The following is a 15,660-nucleotide window of genomic DNA, read 5'->3' on the forward strand; positions in this document are numbered from 1 at the left end:
GAATTATTTGTTTCCTCTGTTGTCATTACTGCTATTCCTGTTTAAAAAAAAAACAAAAAACCTTACACGTGCATGAAATATTTTAAACCTACCACTTAAGTTTAAAACCATATGTGTGTATAACACATTAAATGGATTTCCTGTAGGAAGAATACGGGTTTTTAAATCCGTTCCTAAAATCTATTCTTTTTCTCAGCAAAACTCAGACTATTTACATTTAGTGCATTAAATTAAATTTTCTGTGTTCTCTGGTTTCCCTTTCCCTCTTTCATATTGAATTTTCTCCCCTTAGGTCAAGTTGTTCTTCAACTTTTCCTCAAGGTCTCCTAAATTTCTTCTTCTCATATTTAATCTCTGGTCTTCTTCACAAGTCCAAAGTCTTCCAAACTACCTGCACAATTTTCTTTTCTTTCTTCATCTCAATTCCTCCTTTCTTCTCCTGTTCCTGATGCCACAACTTTTTAGCACAAAAGTTGAAAGGAGAAAAATAATGAGAAATGGTGACTTATTAGAAAAAAATTCTGGATTAAGGATCTGAAAACCCAGGATCTATTTGCGATTCAACCATTTATTAACTACATGTCCATAAACAAGTCTTTTAATGCATTTTGGCACTTATTTTTCTTATTAGTAAAAGTCCCTATTGCACAGGTCTGTTGTGAGATTAAAATGAAATCCTGAATGTAAAAGTGCTGTATAAACTAAGAATTCTGCAAATGCAGGGGAGTAGTCATTATTATTTGTTTTTTCTTTACCCTTTCCATATTGAAGAGAATTCTCCTTGATTAAAAGATAGAGTATAGAACTTACCACATAACAGTACTTTTTCTTAGTACAAAGGGACACAAGATTTTTACAATTTTTATTTCTTTCAGATTGTAACACTGGACCTGAAAGCAAAGGGTCAATTTCTAATCCAGCCATTTCTGTCGAAGAATCATTTTTGGAAAGACTTACAATGGTTGGTCTTAAGGATTCCCAAGGACAAGATTGGAAATCTAATGTCAAGAAAGAGAAGCAGCAGCATAATTGGGAGAGACAATCTGAGGAAGTAACAGTCCCCGGAAGAAAAACTTCTGATATATTAAGAGACCATGGATGCAATAAGCTTGAGAGAAGTTATAACCTGGGGTCAATTCCTGTTTCACAAAGAACAGATTCTATAGAAAAGAGACTCCATAAACATGATACACCTGATATAGTTTGCAGTGAGTTTTCAGACGTGCTTAAATGTAATACAGTCTCCTCAGGAAAGAAACCTTGCAAGAGTAATGAATGTGAGGAAACATCTAGTCATTGCTCCAATTTAATGCAGTGTCATGGTTTACATAATGAAGAAAAAGTGTACAAATATAATGAATCTGGGAAGGCCTGTGATGAAAGCATACACATTACTCAACATCTGGAAATTTATGCTGAAGAGAAACACTATAAATGTAATGAATGTGGCAAAGCCTTTAGCCGGAGTACATTCCTTACTCAACATCAAAGTATTCATACTGGGGAGAAACACTATAAGTGTAGTGAATGCAGCAAAGCCTTCAGTCAGAGAACACACCTTGTTCAGCATCAGAGAATCCACACTGGAGAGAGACCCTATGAATGTAATGATTGTGGAAAAGCCTTCAGCCAGAGATCCCACCTTGTTCAGCATTGGAGAAACCACACTGGAGAAAAACCTTATGATTGTAAGGAATGTGGGAAAGCTTTTAGGGACAGTTCATCTCTTATTCGACATCAGATCATTCATACTGGAGAAAAAACATATGAATGCCTTGAATGTGGAAAGGCTTTCAGTCACAGTTCAATCCTTACTCAGCATCAGAGAATTCATACTGGAGAAAAGCCCTATGAGTGTAAAACATGTGGAAAAGCCTTTAGTCATAGTTCATCCCTTAGTCACCATCAGAGGATCCACACTGGAGAGAAACCTTTTGAGTGCAATGAATGTGGAAAAGCCTTCAATGACAGCTCATCTTTTATTAAACATCAGAGAATTCATACTGGAGAGAAACGCTATAAATGTAGTGAATGTGGAAAAGCCTTTAGCCAGAGCACACATGTTATTCAGCATCAAAGAATCCATACTGGAGAGAAACCCTATGAATGTAATCAGTGTGGAAAAGCCTTCAGTGAAAACTCATCACTTACTCGACATCAGATAATACATTCTGGAGAAAAACCACATGAATGCAATGAATGTGGAAAAACTTTCTGGCACAGCTCATCTCTTAATCAACATCAGAGAATCCATACTGGAGAGAAACCCTATGAGTGTAGTACATGTCAGAAAACATTCAGTTGCAGATCATCACTTTGTAAACATAAGAGACTTCATATTGGGGAGAAGTTATGTAAATGAAATACATGTGATAAACTGTTAAGAAGAGTTTATCCTTAAACACCTGAGAATTTGTAGTGAAATGGAAGTTTACAAATGTTGGTCACTATATGTACGTATTTTTAAAAGCTACTTCATTACTTTAATGATCTGCACTTTCATCAGTATGTCCCAATTATCAATACAGATCATGACTCCTTTACACCTAAGTAGACAGTATGGCTGTGGGTCTTACTGTGTTTTATGGTCTGACAGGGCAAGTCTCACCTTTACCAATCATCCTTTTTCCAAAAAAAGTATCTCTTCATATTTTTGCCAACATATTTTTTCATATACATTTGTCCTTTTATCTAATTCTATAAAAGGACCCTGTGGTACTTTAGTTGGTATTGTGTCAAATCTAATAGTAAATCTAAATCATTTAACAACTGAATATTGACCCTTTTACTGTATTCATCAGATCCCTGTTGGGAAGTGTTCCTTCTATATTTACTTATTTTAATTTGGCTATAATGTTTTGTAATTTTTCAAAAATATTGTGTTTGTCTTAGTGAGTTACTACCCAAATATTTGATTTTTTGCCCTTAATGTAAATTGTTTTTTCTTTTAAATTGGTTTATTATTTTTATTACCAGTATAAAAGAATATAGTTGTTTTTGGCAGGTTTAGCTTCTATCTTGATTTCCTTACTGACCTCATCTCAATTTTTGTTGAGAATTTGAATTGTCTATAGAGAAAGGTATTTTAATCTTTTCATTACTAACATTTATCCCTTTCATTTCTTATTCTTATTGTAATTTCAAGCACTTCTAAAACCATGTCAAATAGAAGTGGTAAAAGAAAAAACTCTTGTTTTACCTTTTTTTTTTTTCAGTGAGAAAACTTTTATTTCTCTGTTACACTTTTGGTTTTTAGTAGATGTCATAATCATGTTAACAAAAATCCCATTTGTTCCTATTCTGTGTCACAGATGGGTGCTATATTTTAACAGAAGATTTTTTTGTATTAGATTGTAGTTGTGGGGCCTTATGTGTAAAGTAATATTTAAGCATAAATACTTGAGAGTAAGAGCTAAGACTCTATAGGCAGAAATGAAGGAAAAGTACTGCTGGAATAATAATAAAAGTGACAGTGATGTTCACTGGTATCAAAAAGGGTATGGGAGAGAAGTCATTTCACTCTCAGTTGAGCACAGTGAAAAGTAATAATGCCCCATATAAAAACTAGTACAATAGATAGGCTTGACACAACTCCCTGCCCCCCCCCCCAAAAAAAAAGACTGTAGTATTTATGTGATAGGGTTATTGTCAGGAACAATTGAAATTATTTAAAGCACTTTGTAAATGATAAAGTGTTCTATAAACAAGCTATTATTTAAAATGTTAAATTTTGAATAAAATTTTTGTGAAAACATTTTCTTTGTAAACCAACCTTATGTTAATTCATATTAGTTGTATTATAAGTCATTTAAGGCTTCCACTTAAGTCTTATTTTATGGGATGGTCAGTAATTAAATGTTTGCTAAGCACCTATTATATGCCAGGCACTGTACTAAGTTGTAGTTAAGTTCTAGTTGGGTTCTAATGCCTCAGAAATTTTGAGAACCACTGATGAAGGCCATTTCAGACCCCACTAGTGTGATTCTTCATATAGTTGCCGGGCCTAAAGGTGTCCTTCACATTGAGACTGAGGAGAAAACTCTGTAGTGCCTGGAGTAATCCACCCTTTTAACTGGCTTCCTGACTCCATTTCTCAACTTCATAGTTCCTCTCTTTCATATTGTATACAAATCTAGAGGATATTCATGGGATTTAACTATCTCATTCCCAGCAAACTTCCTTCCCCACCCAAATAATGCCTGCAAGGGCAGAATTCTTAGGAATAATGAGTACTTTCTTGGACCCAACCCATCTCTCCTTTGGTAGCTACACAGTCTGAGTATTAGTTCTCTTATCACCCCCTCCCCCCAGATCTTTTGGGACATGGAGAGTAACTGTAGGTCATTGCTTTGATTTCTAGAATTTCTTCTACCTACCTTTTTTTCCTCCCTACTCTTACCCTTCTTAATACCTTCTTTTCCCATTATCTGTGGGCTGTGTTGGAGAAGTCTAATTTGTGGATGATGTAAGGAAAATTGTCTGCTTTATTTTTTGAAACCCCTTTAAGTTTCTTCATGGCTTAGAAAATGAGACAAAATTTGTATGAATAGGTTGCAGTTTGGTCCATACATGTCAAGATATCTTGATAATGATCATGTGATTCTCAGAGTCCAGTTCTATGAGCAAGAATTCACCTTTAGGTGAAAAATTCCCAGGCAAGGCCCATGCCTTCTATGTCTCCCACAGCACAAATCACAGGACTGGGTATAAAGTTAACAACCGCTTTTCAGGATCCTTGTATGGATATCCAATCATGCACTCATTTTAATGAAGGAAAGTGGGATATCTCTCTTTAGAAATGTTTTTGAAGTTTTCTGCCTTTTCTTTCTCAATTCCTATTTCCCCCAAACCACTTTCTAGTCCATGGTGCAGTATTTTTTGGTTAGAACTGGATGCACAATTTTACTGGAACCATAAAAGCAAGGTACTTGAGGTAGAACTGAGGAATGTTGCTTCTATGGTAGATGAGATTCTGCATTGTAACTTTTTCTGAGTGTTGCTATCCAACTTTAGAAAGTTGTATAGCACTTGGACACAAGGATATATCAGAGTAACAGTATTGGAAGACAAAATGGGAGTCTAGAAAATATGGCCTTCCCCTTAGTGCTCACTATGGTGCCCACTAAAAATTTATGTCCTCTAAATCAGTTGAGTTCTTACCCAAGCTAGGCAACTCTTATTCCTCCCTAATTGATTATTTCCCTTCCCCACTTTGGTAGTTTTAAACCTATTCCCTCAAGCCTCTCACACCATCCCTTCCACCCACTCTGCCTCAAGTCATACTCTACAGAAAAAAGCAAAGACAAAAATGGAGACCACTCACTGGGAGCTTCCTCTTCTCTGCTAAATTTCAAAGCCCCTTGGCAATAGTAATCCCTCCACTCAGTTCTCTAATCCCTAATGAAGAGGTATCACCAAGGCCAACCCTGTTACTTGCCCTCTTGATGCTGTCCCCTCCCATCTTCACCAGAAGATTTCCTCTAAAATTATCCATCTCTCTAATTTTTCATTTTTCCCAATCTACTTCCTGTGTTGTCTACAAGACACTTGAGTCTTCCCATCTTTAAAAAAATTTTTTTTAAAATCCTTCACAAGACCTTAGGATTTCCTCCAGCTATCATCTTATATTTTTCCTCACTTTCGCAGTAAAACATGGAAAAGCTATTTACATTCAATGCTCTACTTTCTTTCTCCAAAGTTATCAATAATATCTTAATTTCCAAAATCTGATTTTACATTTCTTATTCTTGACCCCTCTATAGCACTGGACACGTGAAAATCCTTTGCTCCTAGATACTCTTGGCTTTCTAGGCTTTGATCACCCTGTTCTCTAAAGGTGCACCTCCTAGGTGAGCATTCCTGTCTCTACTAGTTCATCACATTAGAGGTAATGTAGTTGGATAGAGCACTAGTCCTTGAGTCAGGAGGACCTGAATTCAAATCCGACCTTAGACACTTGACACTTACTAGCTATGTGACCCTAGGCAAGTCACTTAACCCCATTGCCTAGCCCCCCCCCAAAAAAAGTCATTTAATCCTGTTTGCTTCAGTTTCCTCATCTGTAAAATGAGCTGGAGAAAGCAATGGCAAACCACTCCAGTATCTTTGCCAAGAAAACCCCAAATGATGTCACAAAGAGTCAGACATGATTGAAATGACTCAATGCCAAAAAGATACCAAAAGGGCTTCATAGTTGATCCTGGAGTTCAGGCCCTCTTAACCTTTAACCCAGACTATGGTAATAGCTTCATAATCATCTCTTTTGCTCCAGGTCTCTCTCCACATCAATCTATCCTTCATACAGCTGCTAAACTGATTTTCCTAGAGTGCAGGTAGAACTCTGTCACTCCCCTGTTGGACAAACTCCAGTCCAGTTTCTATTGTCTGGATCAATTCTAAACTCCTTTTTGGCATTTAAAGCCCTTCACAATCTGGTCCCAACCTACCTTTCCAGGCTTCTTACATTTTATTCTCCTTCCTGCACCCAAGGGTCTGGCCAAATAGGGCTCCATACATAACACTTAATCTCTGTCCTGTGCCTGACTGTCCCTCATGCTTATAATGTACTCTTTCCTCACCTTCACCTCTTAGAATTTCTTGTTTGGTTTAAAATTCAGTTGAAATACTATCTTCTACATGAATCCTTTCTTCATCTCCCAACTATATTGCCTTCCCACCCCCACAAAATTGGGCTCTCACTACAGCAAGGCAATTCTACCATTCCCTCCCAATTGATTACCTTTATCACTCATCACAGCAACTCTTCCAATTCTTTTCTCTCATTAAACTTCCTTCCTCCAACTCTCTTTGATGAGGACTTCAATTCATGCTTCATAAATAAATTGAAACCATTTGCTGAGAACTCTCTCTTCTCTTCTCCCCATCTCACATGCTTCTGACATCATGCCATACTATTTTCTCCATCACTCCAGCCTCTGATCATATGTTGGCCCTACTTCTGGCAAAGACTAAGTACTCTACACAGACCTTTGATCCCATCCATTCCTGTCTTCTGTAGTAATTTCCCTCACCTTTCTCTAAGCTTCAATCTCCCAAACCAAATCTCCTAATCCTTTCTTTGCTGCCTATAAACATATAGATATGCCACATCCTTAAATAACAACAAACAAAACACCCACTAGATTCTACCAAGCCCATCAGCTGTCATCTTCTATCTCTTCTTTTCTCAACTAAACTCCTTGACAAAATTTTCACTTCCTCTCTTCTCACTCTCTTCTGTATTCACTGCAATCTAGCCTCTAATTTCATCATTTAACTAAAATTCTTTCTCCAAAGTCACCATTGATTTCTTAATGGTTAAATCTAATGGCCTGTCCTTTGATTTTTCACCCCTCTGTAGCATTTGATACAACTGATCATCTCCCTCCTTTCTGGGATTTACTGACTACTCTCTTTTAGTTCTCTTCCTACCTGTATGAACACTCCTCAGCCTCTTTCATTGGATTATCATCTAGGTCATGGCCGTTAACCAAAGTGTCTCCCAAGACTATGTCCTAGGTCCACTTTTCTACTCCCTTTATACTATTTTTCTTGGTTATTTCATCAACTCCTATGGGTTCAATTAGCCTGTCTATCTATGCAGATAATTCTCAGGTCAATCTATCATAATAGCACTTACTATATGTCAGACAGACAGCTAGGTGCCTCAGTGGATATAGCATTGAACCTGGAGGCAGGAAGACATAAGTTCAAATCCAGCCTCAAATTGTGTGATCCTAGGCAAGTCACTTAATCTTGTCTGTCTCAGTTTACTCATCTGTGAAATGAGTTGGAGAAGGACATGGAAAACCACTCTGGTATCTTTGTCAAGAAAACCTTAAATGATGTCACAAAGAGTCAGACATGATTGAAATAACTCAAAAACCAAAAAATATGTCAGACACTGTGCTAAGCACTTTACAATTATTATCTCAACCCTAGTAGTTGATATGACAGATGATCTAGTCACCTCTTACATGAGAATGTATCCAGCATCTCTTTCCCTCTTGTCATTCCTTTTCTTTTTTTTCCCCTTGTCCCAGCAAGAAGGAAGGAAATAAAGAAGCATTTATTAAGTGTTTACTATATGTCAGATACTTTGATGAGCAATTTACAATATTTTGTACCTGAAAAAGGTAAGAAGCTTTGATCCAGAATGGGAGTAACTCTGTGCTCTGACTTCCTTTGGACATTTCTAATGGTCTCTCTGTCACCCTCACTGGCAGCTGATAAAGTTTTGTACATCACCAAAGGGGGGAAGGTTAGTGTAACAAGTATGCTTTCTGAACTTTCCTAGGGTGGAAAATGGTTCTTTAGAAATATTTACAATTACACATGATCTTATAATTGGAAATACCCCTCCCAAAGATTTAATTGTAAGAGTTATAATTGATCATATGAAGTGCCTGGAGACAGTTTCAGAAATTCTTCCCTTCAGATTTTGATTCTAAAAAACAAAACTAAATTGGGTTCATAAACCATACTCAATTGAAATTAAAAAAAAGTCAGTCATCTGCCAGTAAAAGTTCAGGAAGAATTTGCCAAGTTATCAAGTAAAACAGGTTTAAAACTTGAGTTTCCTAAAAAAAAAATTGTTGAATGAATTTTGGCTTGGAATTAGGACAGAATTTCCAACAATTTCTGAAATTGCCCTAAATATACTTCTGACATTTTGTACTGTGTATTTATGCAAAGTGGCTTTCTCAGCATTGATAATTATAAAATCAAAATATTGATCAACTCTGAAAACCATTGAAGATGCTCTGTGTCCTGCAGTATCAAATATTCTGCCAAGATTTAATTCTTTATGTAAAAACAAATAAGCACATCTATCTTATTAAAAAGCAAATTTGTTCTCATCTTTAATAAATGGTAAAATTATATATATGTATAAAAGAATTATTTTAAAATAAATTTCTTTATGAGTTATTATCAGTAAATATTTGATTTTTATACCTATTTTATATACCTATATACCCAGGGTCATGTAAAAATTTCTTGGGCAAAAAGTGGTCATGAGTGGAAAAAAGTTTGAGAAGTCCTGTTGTAAAAGATAACATACAAATGTCATGGATTTTATTAAGAGATAAAATTATGAGGAATGACAGACTTCCTTGTTACAAAGTGATTTGTAGGTGGTGTTAGGATAAGAGTTCCCTTAGAATTAGAGTGTTTTATGAGAGTATTGAATGTCTAAATGTCTAAACTTTAGCTCAGATTTTTTCTTTAATTAAAAGTGGTAGGATAGGCCTAGGGAGACTAAACTTCTGACATCTAACTATGAGAGAGGGAGACTGAATTTTTGAACTCATGAGCTTCTTCACTTGGAGACAAAGAAGAGGCTTGTGTTTTCATATCAAATACAGAATCAATATTTAATTTTTACAATTCGCCTCCCCGCCCCCGCCTGTGATCAATAGGAGACAAACCCATCTCCCACTGATCACTTATCTGTAAGCTAATCGTATAGAATCTTTAACATAATCATTAATAGTAGGGTATACCAACATAAGTTTCTCTGGTGTAGAGTCAGAATGAGCATTAACACAACAATTAATGCAAAGCCTAAAAAGAACAATAAAACACAGGACAATAAGTGCCCATTCAACAAAGGTAAGTAAAAGGCAATTTTCCTCAGCCAAGTGAACCAAGAAAAGGAATTCCACCATGACTCACCTAGAATGGGTAGTTGTATTTCTTCTATAGCATACTGAATCTCATGCAGGCCTGTTACAATTTCTACTGACTAGTTAATGTAAGAATAACAAGATTAATTAATCAACTCACAAATAAAGTAAGAATATCTAGAACCGGATTACTATTAGAGGAGAGATTTACATGTCACCAAGGTAACCAAGAAAACTCAGCAAACATAGATATTGTGAAATTCTAAAAAAAAACCCAAAGTAATACAATAATGATCATCAGCAGTAATATCAAGTCTCCCTCTATTCTAGTAATCCACTTCCAATGTCCATTTAAGCAACACATTTCATCTTGGATTCCAGACGTCCAATGTAGATGTCTGGTCTTCTAGAAACATCTTCTCTTGGACATTCTGAAATTGATCTTATTCTCAGAGCAGTCTGAAGGGGGCTTCTCTTCAGTAGATTTGCTTCTCTAGTTCTATATCACCTGCAGATTCTTAGATGCTTTTGCAAAAATATTTTGCAAAACAGATCTCAATACACTTTAATTTTACTTCTTAAATTTTACTTCTCCAATAATTAGTTTATGAGGTGAAAACTAGCTCAAACCTTGTGGTTCTAATCTTATTAACAATAGAACGATAAGAAGAACATGAAATTAGAACTTATAGCTCACTTGAAACTTCAGAGAATTTAAGTTTTCACATACCTCTTTCTGTTTCTATCATTATTCTAAACCTTATTTCTGATATAAACTACTAAACTACTAAAAACTGAAGAATCTTTTTAAAAATTCTATGAGAATCTGACCTGTAAAATTAGCCCTTCTGGTTAAAGATTTAATATTTACCAAAGTAGACATGTAAGCTAGGCCTTAGAGTGTTTGTCATGGTCCATGGAAGCGTTGCTCTTTGCCATGTTTGCTTTTGTATCCCCTCTGTTTCTCAAGGACTGTTTCCCCAGTAATTCATTTCTAGGCTCTTGGCAGCTCACATGAGCTTTGCCACAGTTTAGCTTTGCTTTTCCAGCTCCACTATTTCTTTTCATGCAGAATAAGCTGGTGGCATCTCTGGAGTGTTAGAGTTCTTTCAGAACAGGGCGAGGACCAGAATGTCTCCAAGCTATTTGAAAAATTCTAACCTTTTTAAGCCCAGGGTGGGATTGCAGAACCTTCCAAAAAAAAAAAAAAGTTATCTCAAGCTCTGAGCCTTAAACAATGAAACCTTGAATTACTGACAGAGAGCAAGCATGTACACTGGAGAAGCTCTTTAAAAGAACTGGCATGGGGAAAGTGGAGAAAATGGAAGGGGAAAAACTCATTCTCTGATTGCTGGAGTGGACTGAGCCCAGGAAACAACTGAGTCCAGATGATGGGATACGACGAGCCATGGAGTTGGGGGTCTTTGGAAAACTGAGTTTCTTGAAGATGGAAAGTGAGGGAATGCATGCATTCTGGGAGTTGTAGTTCTGGAGGGTTCTCCTCTGCACAGGCGCACTTCCTCACCGAGCTCGGGTACCATGAGCGCATCGTTTTGCTGGTCCCAAGGACGTTTTCGATCCTGGCTCTGAGTGCAGCTGTCAGGCTGGGGCACAGACCCAGGCTCCAGGTAGGTACAGCTCAAAGAGTTCGACCCCGGCTCCCCGCGGGTCCCTGCGATCTGGCCAGGTTGGAGATTAAGAAAGGGCCAGAGTCCAGGCACGGGGTGCTGGGCTCAGGGAAGGGCAGCCGTTAGCTCGGGCAGGGAAAGCAGGGCTTGCGGGCAGGGTGGCCGTTAGCTTGGGTAGGACTGCAGTTATCCAGGGGAGAGGAGCAGTTAGCCGGGGCAGGGCGGCTGTTAGGCCGGGCAAGGGAGCCGGGCTCGAGGACGGGGCACTTGATATGCCAGTCAGGGGGAGCTGGACCAGCGGGCAGGACAGCAGTTATCCCAGGTGTATGGAGATGGGCTCGAGTATGCGTATCAGATATCCTGGATAGAGGAAGCTGGCTTCCTAGTCAGGGAAGCATTTACCTTTGATAAGGGAGGTAGGCTCACATTAGTGCTGAACTTTATGGCTTGGCTGGAGGCGGTGGGTTGTAGCACAGCCTCCCAAACTTTCAGTTCTCAGTATCAACCTTCATCCTTCTGCTACTTCCCTTCAAATGGCCAGAATGTAGGACCCTTTGTACTTGAGAATAGTTAAGGGTTTGGGGAGAAGCTTTCCTGGGAGGCAACCAGTGTAATGGAAAAACCACTAGATTTAGGATTCAGTATATTGGGTTTGGGACCCTGAGCTTATTGTGTAACCACTGGAAAGTCACTTCCTGCTCACTGGGTTTCAAATCTTCATCTATAAAATGAAGGGTTTAATGTAGACGATCTTTCTGGTGCTTAACAATGCTTAGCATTTATGTGGTTTATTCATTCCAAGAACCCTTATATCTAATGAACCTATGACCATCCATTGGACTTGAGTTGGCAAGGTGGATTGACTTGAGCAGGAATTGTTGAAAGTCTGTGGTCTACTGTGACTGTGTACTTTTTTTTTCCCCTTATGTCTGCTGAGGAGCTTGGAGACTTGAAATTAAACATAAAAGAAAGGATTTTTTTTTTTCCTCTCCTATCTACTGAAGTTCTCCTCTGGCTGCAGGATGGACATGACCCTGGGGTACTGAAAAATAGCTGCTGTACTCAAGCTGTAGCCAAGTCTCCCAAGTGTTGTATAATGGAGTCAGGAAATCTGGGCTTGGGTACCAGCTCAAACTCATACTAGCCGTATGGTCACGGTCATTAGTCAATCTCTCTGACCCTCAGTTGGCTTATCTATAAAATGAAGATATATGTACTACCAACTTCATAGGGTTGTTTGGAGGAAAGTACTCATACTTCATGCCATCTGTATGTAATACCATCTTTTCATCCATGTTGCTGTCACCTACTGACCTCTAGGTAACTCTATACTATAGTACCTGGATCATTTTTTCCCTCCATTCTCTCTGGCATCAATCCTGGAGGTCTTCATATTTATATAGAAGGCTGCTCTTACAATATGACTTCTCAATTTAAGCCTTTTCAGCTCCAGCACACATTTTTCCACTTAACTTCATCCACATATTAGAACCATTAGTAATTAGATTTCACTATGGCTTTTTCTCAGTGTTTCTTTGGCCTCCCTGCAGCTTTAGTTGCCGTTGTCTAACCCCTCCTCATTATTATGGTCTCCTTCCTTGGTTTTGCGATGTCACTTTCTTAGATCTCCTGCCTATCTGACTGCTCTTTTGCTGGATCATAACATGCCTAGTAACTATAGTTGTTTCCAAATGGTCCGTCCTAGGGGCAGCTAGGTGGTGCAGTGGTTAGAGCACGGGCCCTGAAGTCAGGAGGACCTGAGTTCAAATGCGGCCTCAGACCAAACACTTGACACTTACTAGCTGTGTGGCCTTGGGCAAGTCACTTAACCCTGATTGCCTCACTAAAAAAAAACAAAAAAAAACAAAACCAAATGGTCTGTCCTAGACCCTCTTGTCTCTCCACTCTCTGATCTTATTAGTTTACATGAGTTCAGTTATCTCTCTGCAGATTACTTTCAAATCTATTTATACAGTCTATTTCCAACTAACTGCCTGTTTGATATCAACACCTCAATTTCCCATCCATATTTTCAACTCAACATATCCAAAACTGATATTCCCCCTCAAAACTTCCATGTTTCTTTGTTTAGGTACCACTGTCGCTTGTCACTCAGGTTCACAATCACAAAGTCATCCTTGAACCTTTCCTCGATCCTTTATCACAACCCCCTTCCCCCATTCAACTTGCAAGTTTTGTCAGTTGTACCTCTACAACATTTCTTTTATCTCTCTCCACTAACACAACCTTTATCTGAATTCAGGCCTTTTTCACTTCTTTCTAGTTCTCTAGTTCTCTAGCCTACTAATTGGTTTGTAGACTTTCCTTGTCCTCTCTTTAATCCTTTATCTATACAACTGTCTAATTTCTATTCCTAAAGTAAATGACCATTGTCATTCACCCACTCAAAATTCTTAACTGGTTCATTGTCACTATGATAAAGTACAAATTCCTCAGCCTGGAATTTAAAGCCTTCCACATTCTGGTTCCTACCTACTTTTACAGACTTGTTTCATATTATTCTATTTCACGCAATCTGTATTCCAGCCAAACTTGGCATGTTATCTCTAGTCTTCACCATATTGTTACACAGCTATCTTCCATGCCTGGAATGCTCTATGTCCTTTGCCTTTGCTTCTAAGAATCTTTAGCTTCTATCAAGGCTCTGCTCAGGTGCCAATTCCTTAGGAGATCTTTAGTGATTCATCTATGCCACCCCCCTTTCACCCTGTTAGTGCTATCTCTTGTGGGATTTGTATTTATTTGTCTGTGTATGCTTTAATTACCTTAAGAGAATGTAAATTGCCTGAAGGCAGCAACTTTCATTTTTGTATTCCTGGTGCCTTGCCCAGTTCCTTGCACATAGGTAGAAATATAATAATGATGGTGGTGATGATGATAATAATAATAATAGCTAATATTTATATAGTGGTTTAAGGTTTGCAAAGTGCTTTGCAAATAATATTATTTCATTTGATCCTCATAACAACCCTGAGAAGTAAGTGCTATTATTCCCAGATTATCATCTCCATATAGAAGACTCACTCTCCTGAGCTTCTGTCCCAAGTCACCAACTTCCAACTGGTCATTTCAGACAGAATTTCCCAGAGACATTTCATATTCAACTGGTTCAAAACAGAACTCATGATATTTCCTTCAAAACCCACTTCTCTTCCAAACTATCCTTCTTTTCTGCCATAAAGACCATCATCCAGTCTTCCAAGTTTGTAATATCAGCATTATCTTCCCACTCTTCGCTCCACATATTCAATCACTTTCCAAATCTTAACATCTCTACCTCCACAATACCTTTTGCATATAGCCTATCCCTTTTTCTCCTCACACAGTAACTATCTTGAGGGTCTTATCACTTTTTGTCTAGATTATTGCAGCAGCTGCCTAATTGATCCCCCTTAAGTCTCTCCACACTTTAGGAGTCCAATCTCAACACTGAGTCCAATCTCAACACTGCATCCAAAGTGATTTTTCTATTCTTTTCTTTTCTTTCTTTTTTTTTTTTTTAGGCAATTGGGGTTAAGTGACTCGCCCAGGGTCACACAGCTGGTAAGTGTCAAGTGTTTGGTCTGAGGCCGCATTTGAACTCAGGTCCTCCTGACTTCAGGGCCAGTGCTCTATACACTGCGCCACTTAGCTGCCCCTTAAGTGATTTTTCTTAAGCAAAGATATTTAACAATGCCCCTTCCCTACTCATTGGTGAATTAATGACACGGAATTGCATTACATAGTTTCCTATGTAACTCACACTGTTCTAAGTTCTAAAGATACAAATTCAAACAAGAGAAATAGTCTCTGCAGTCAAGGAGCTTACATTCTAATGGTGAGAAAGCTCATAAAGGAAAGTTAGAAAGAGTATGAGGAGAGTTCATAGTAGCTTGGTTTGAAAATGTCAGGGAAGTTACACAGAAGCCTGGATCTAGACAAGATAAGGCAAAAATTCACTTATCACAGTACCAGAGACAGATCTCATAATCCAGTGAAGAGGGATGAGTAAGATGACGAGGTTGAGGCAGTATGATTTGGAAATGACTATGGAGTGATATGGAGGCTTGTTTCTGGACAAGAGAAGGCAATAGCTTAAAATGTAGTGAGCTCTGTATCTCCGTTCCCTCTCAACTTGTTCAAAGAGATCTGGAAAATCTTGATCAGGAAATTTTTTGTAAAAAATCATAGTGAGCAATTTTTCCAGCTCAGGTCAGCATATTTAGAGAGGTCTGTGGATGCTGGAGACAGATTCTGGCTAGAAATGCTCCCCATAGAGCATTTTAGCGCAGGGAAAGGCTGTGAACCACTACAGGAAGGGGTTCTAGATCTGTCATAGAATAGCCTAAACTTGTGTAAGTTGCAGGAACAGGTAGCAACTGGTGACTGTCATTAGCCACTTTCAG

The 15,660-nt window shown here is 38.1% G+C and overlaps 1 protein-coding gene across 1 annotated transcript in view; it reads left to right on the forward strand.

Moving 5' to 3' along the window:
• The window catches only part of LOC114027887 (zinc finger protein 11-like), a 53,050-nt gene that overhangs the window by 9,406 nt on the left and 27,984 nt on the right, over window positions 1–15,660 (forward strand). Inside the window, exon 6 of the mRNA XM_027842062.1 lies at window positions 876–2,349. Coding sequence (XP_027697863.1) covers window positions 876–2,349 — 1,474 coding nt within the window. The remainder of the gene's footprint in view (window positions 1–875; window positions 2,350–15,660) is intronic.

The sequence above is a fragment of the Vombatus ursinus genome, unplaced genomic scaffold (assembly GCF_900497805.2).
Source record: "Vombatus ursinus unplaced genomic scaffold, bare-nosed wombat genome assembly UNPS02014864.1, whole genome shotgun sequence".
Taxonomy (NCBI): domain Eukaryota; kingdom Metazoa; phylum Chordata; class Mammalia; order Diprotodontia; family Vombatidae; genus Vombatus; species Vombatus ursinus.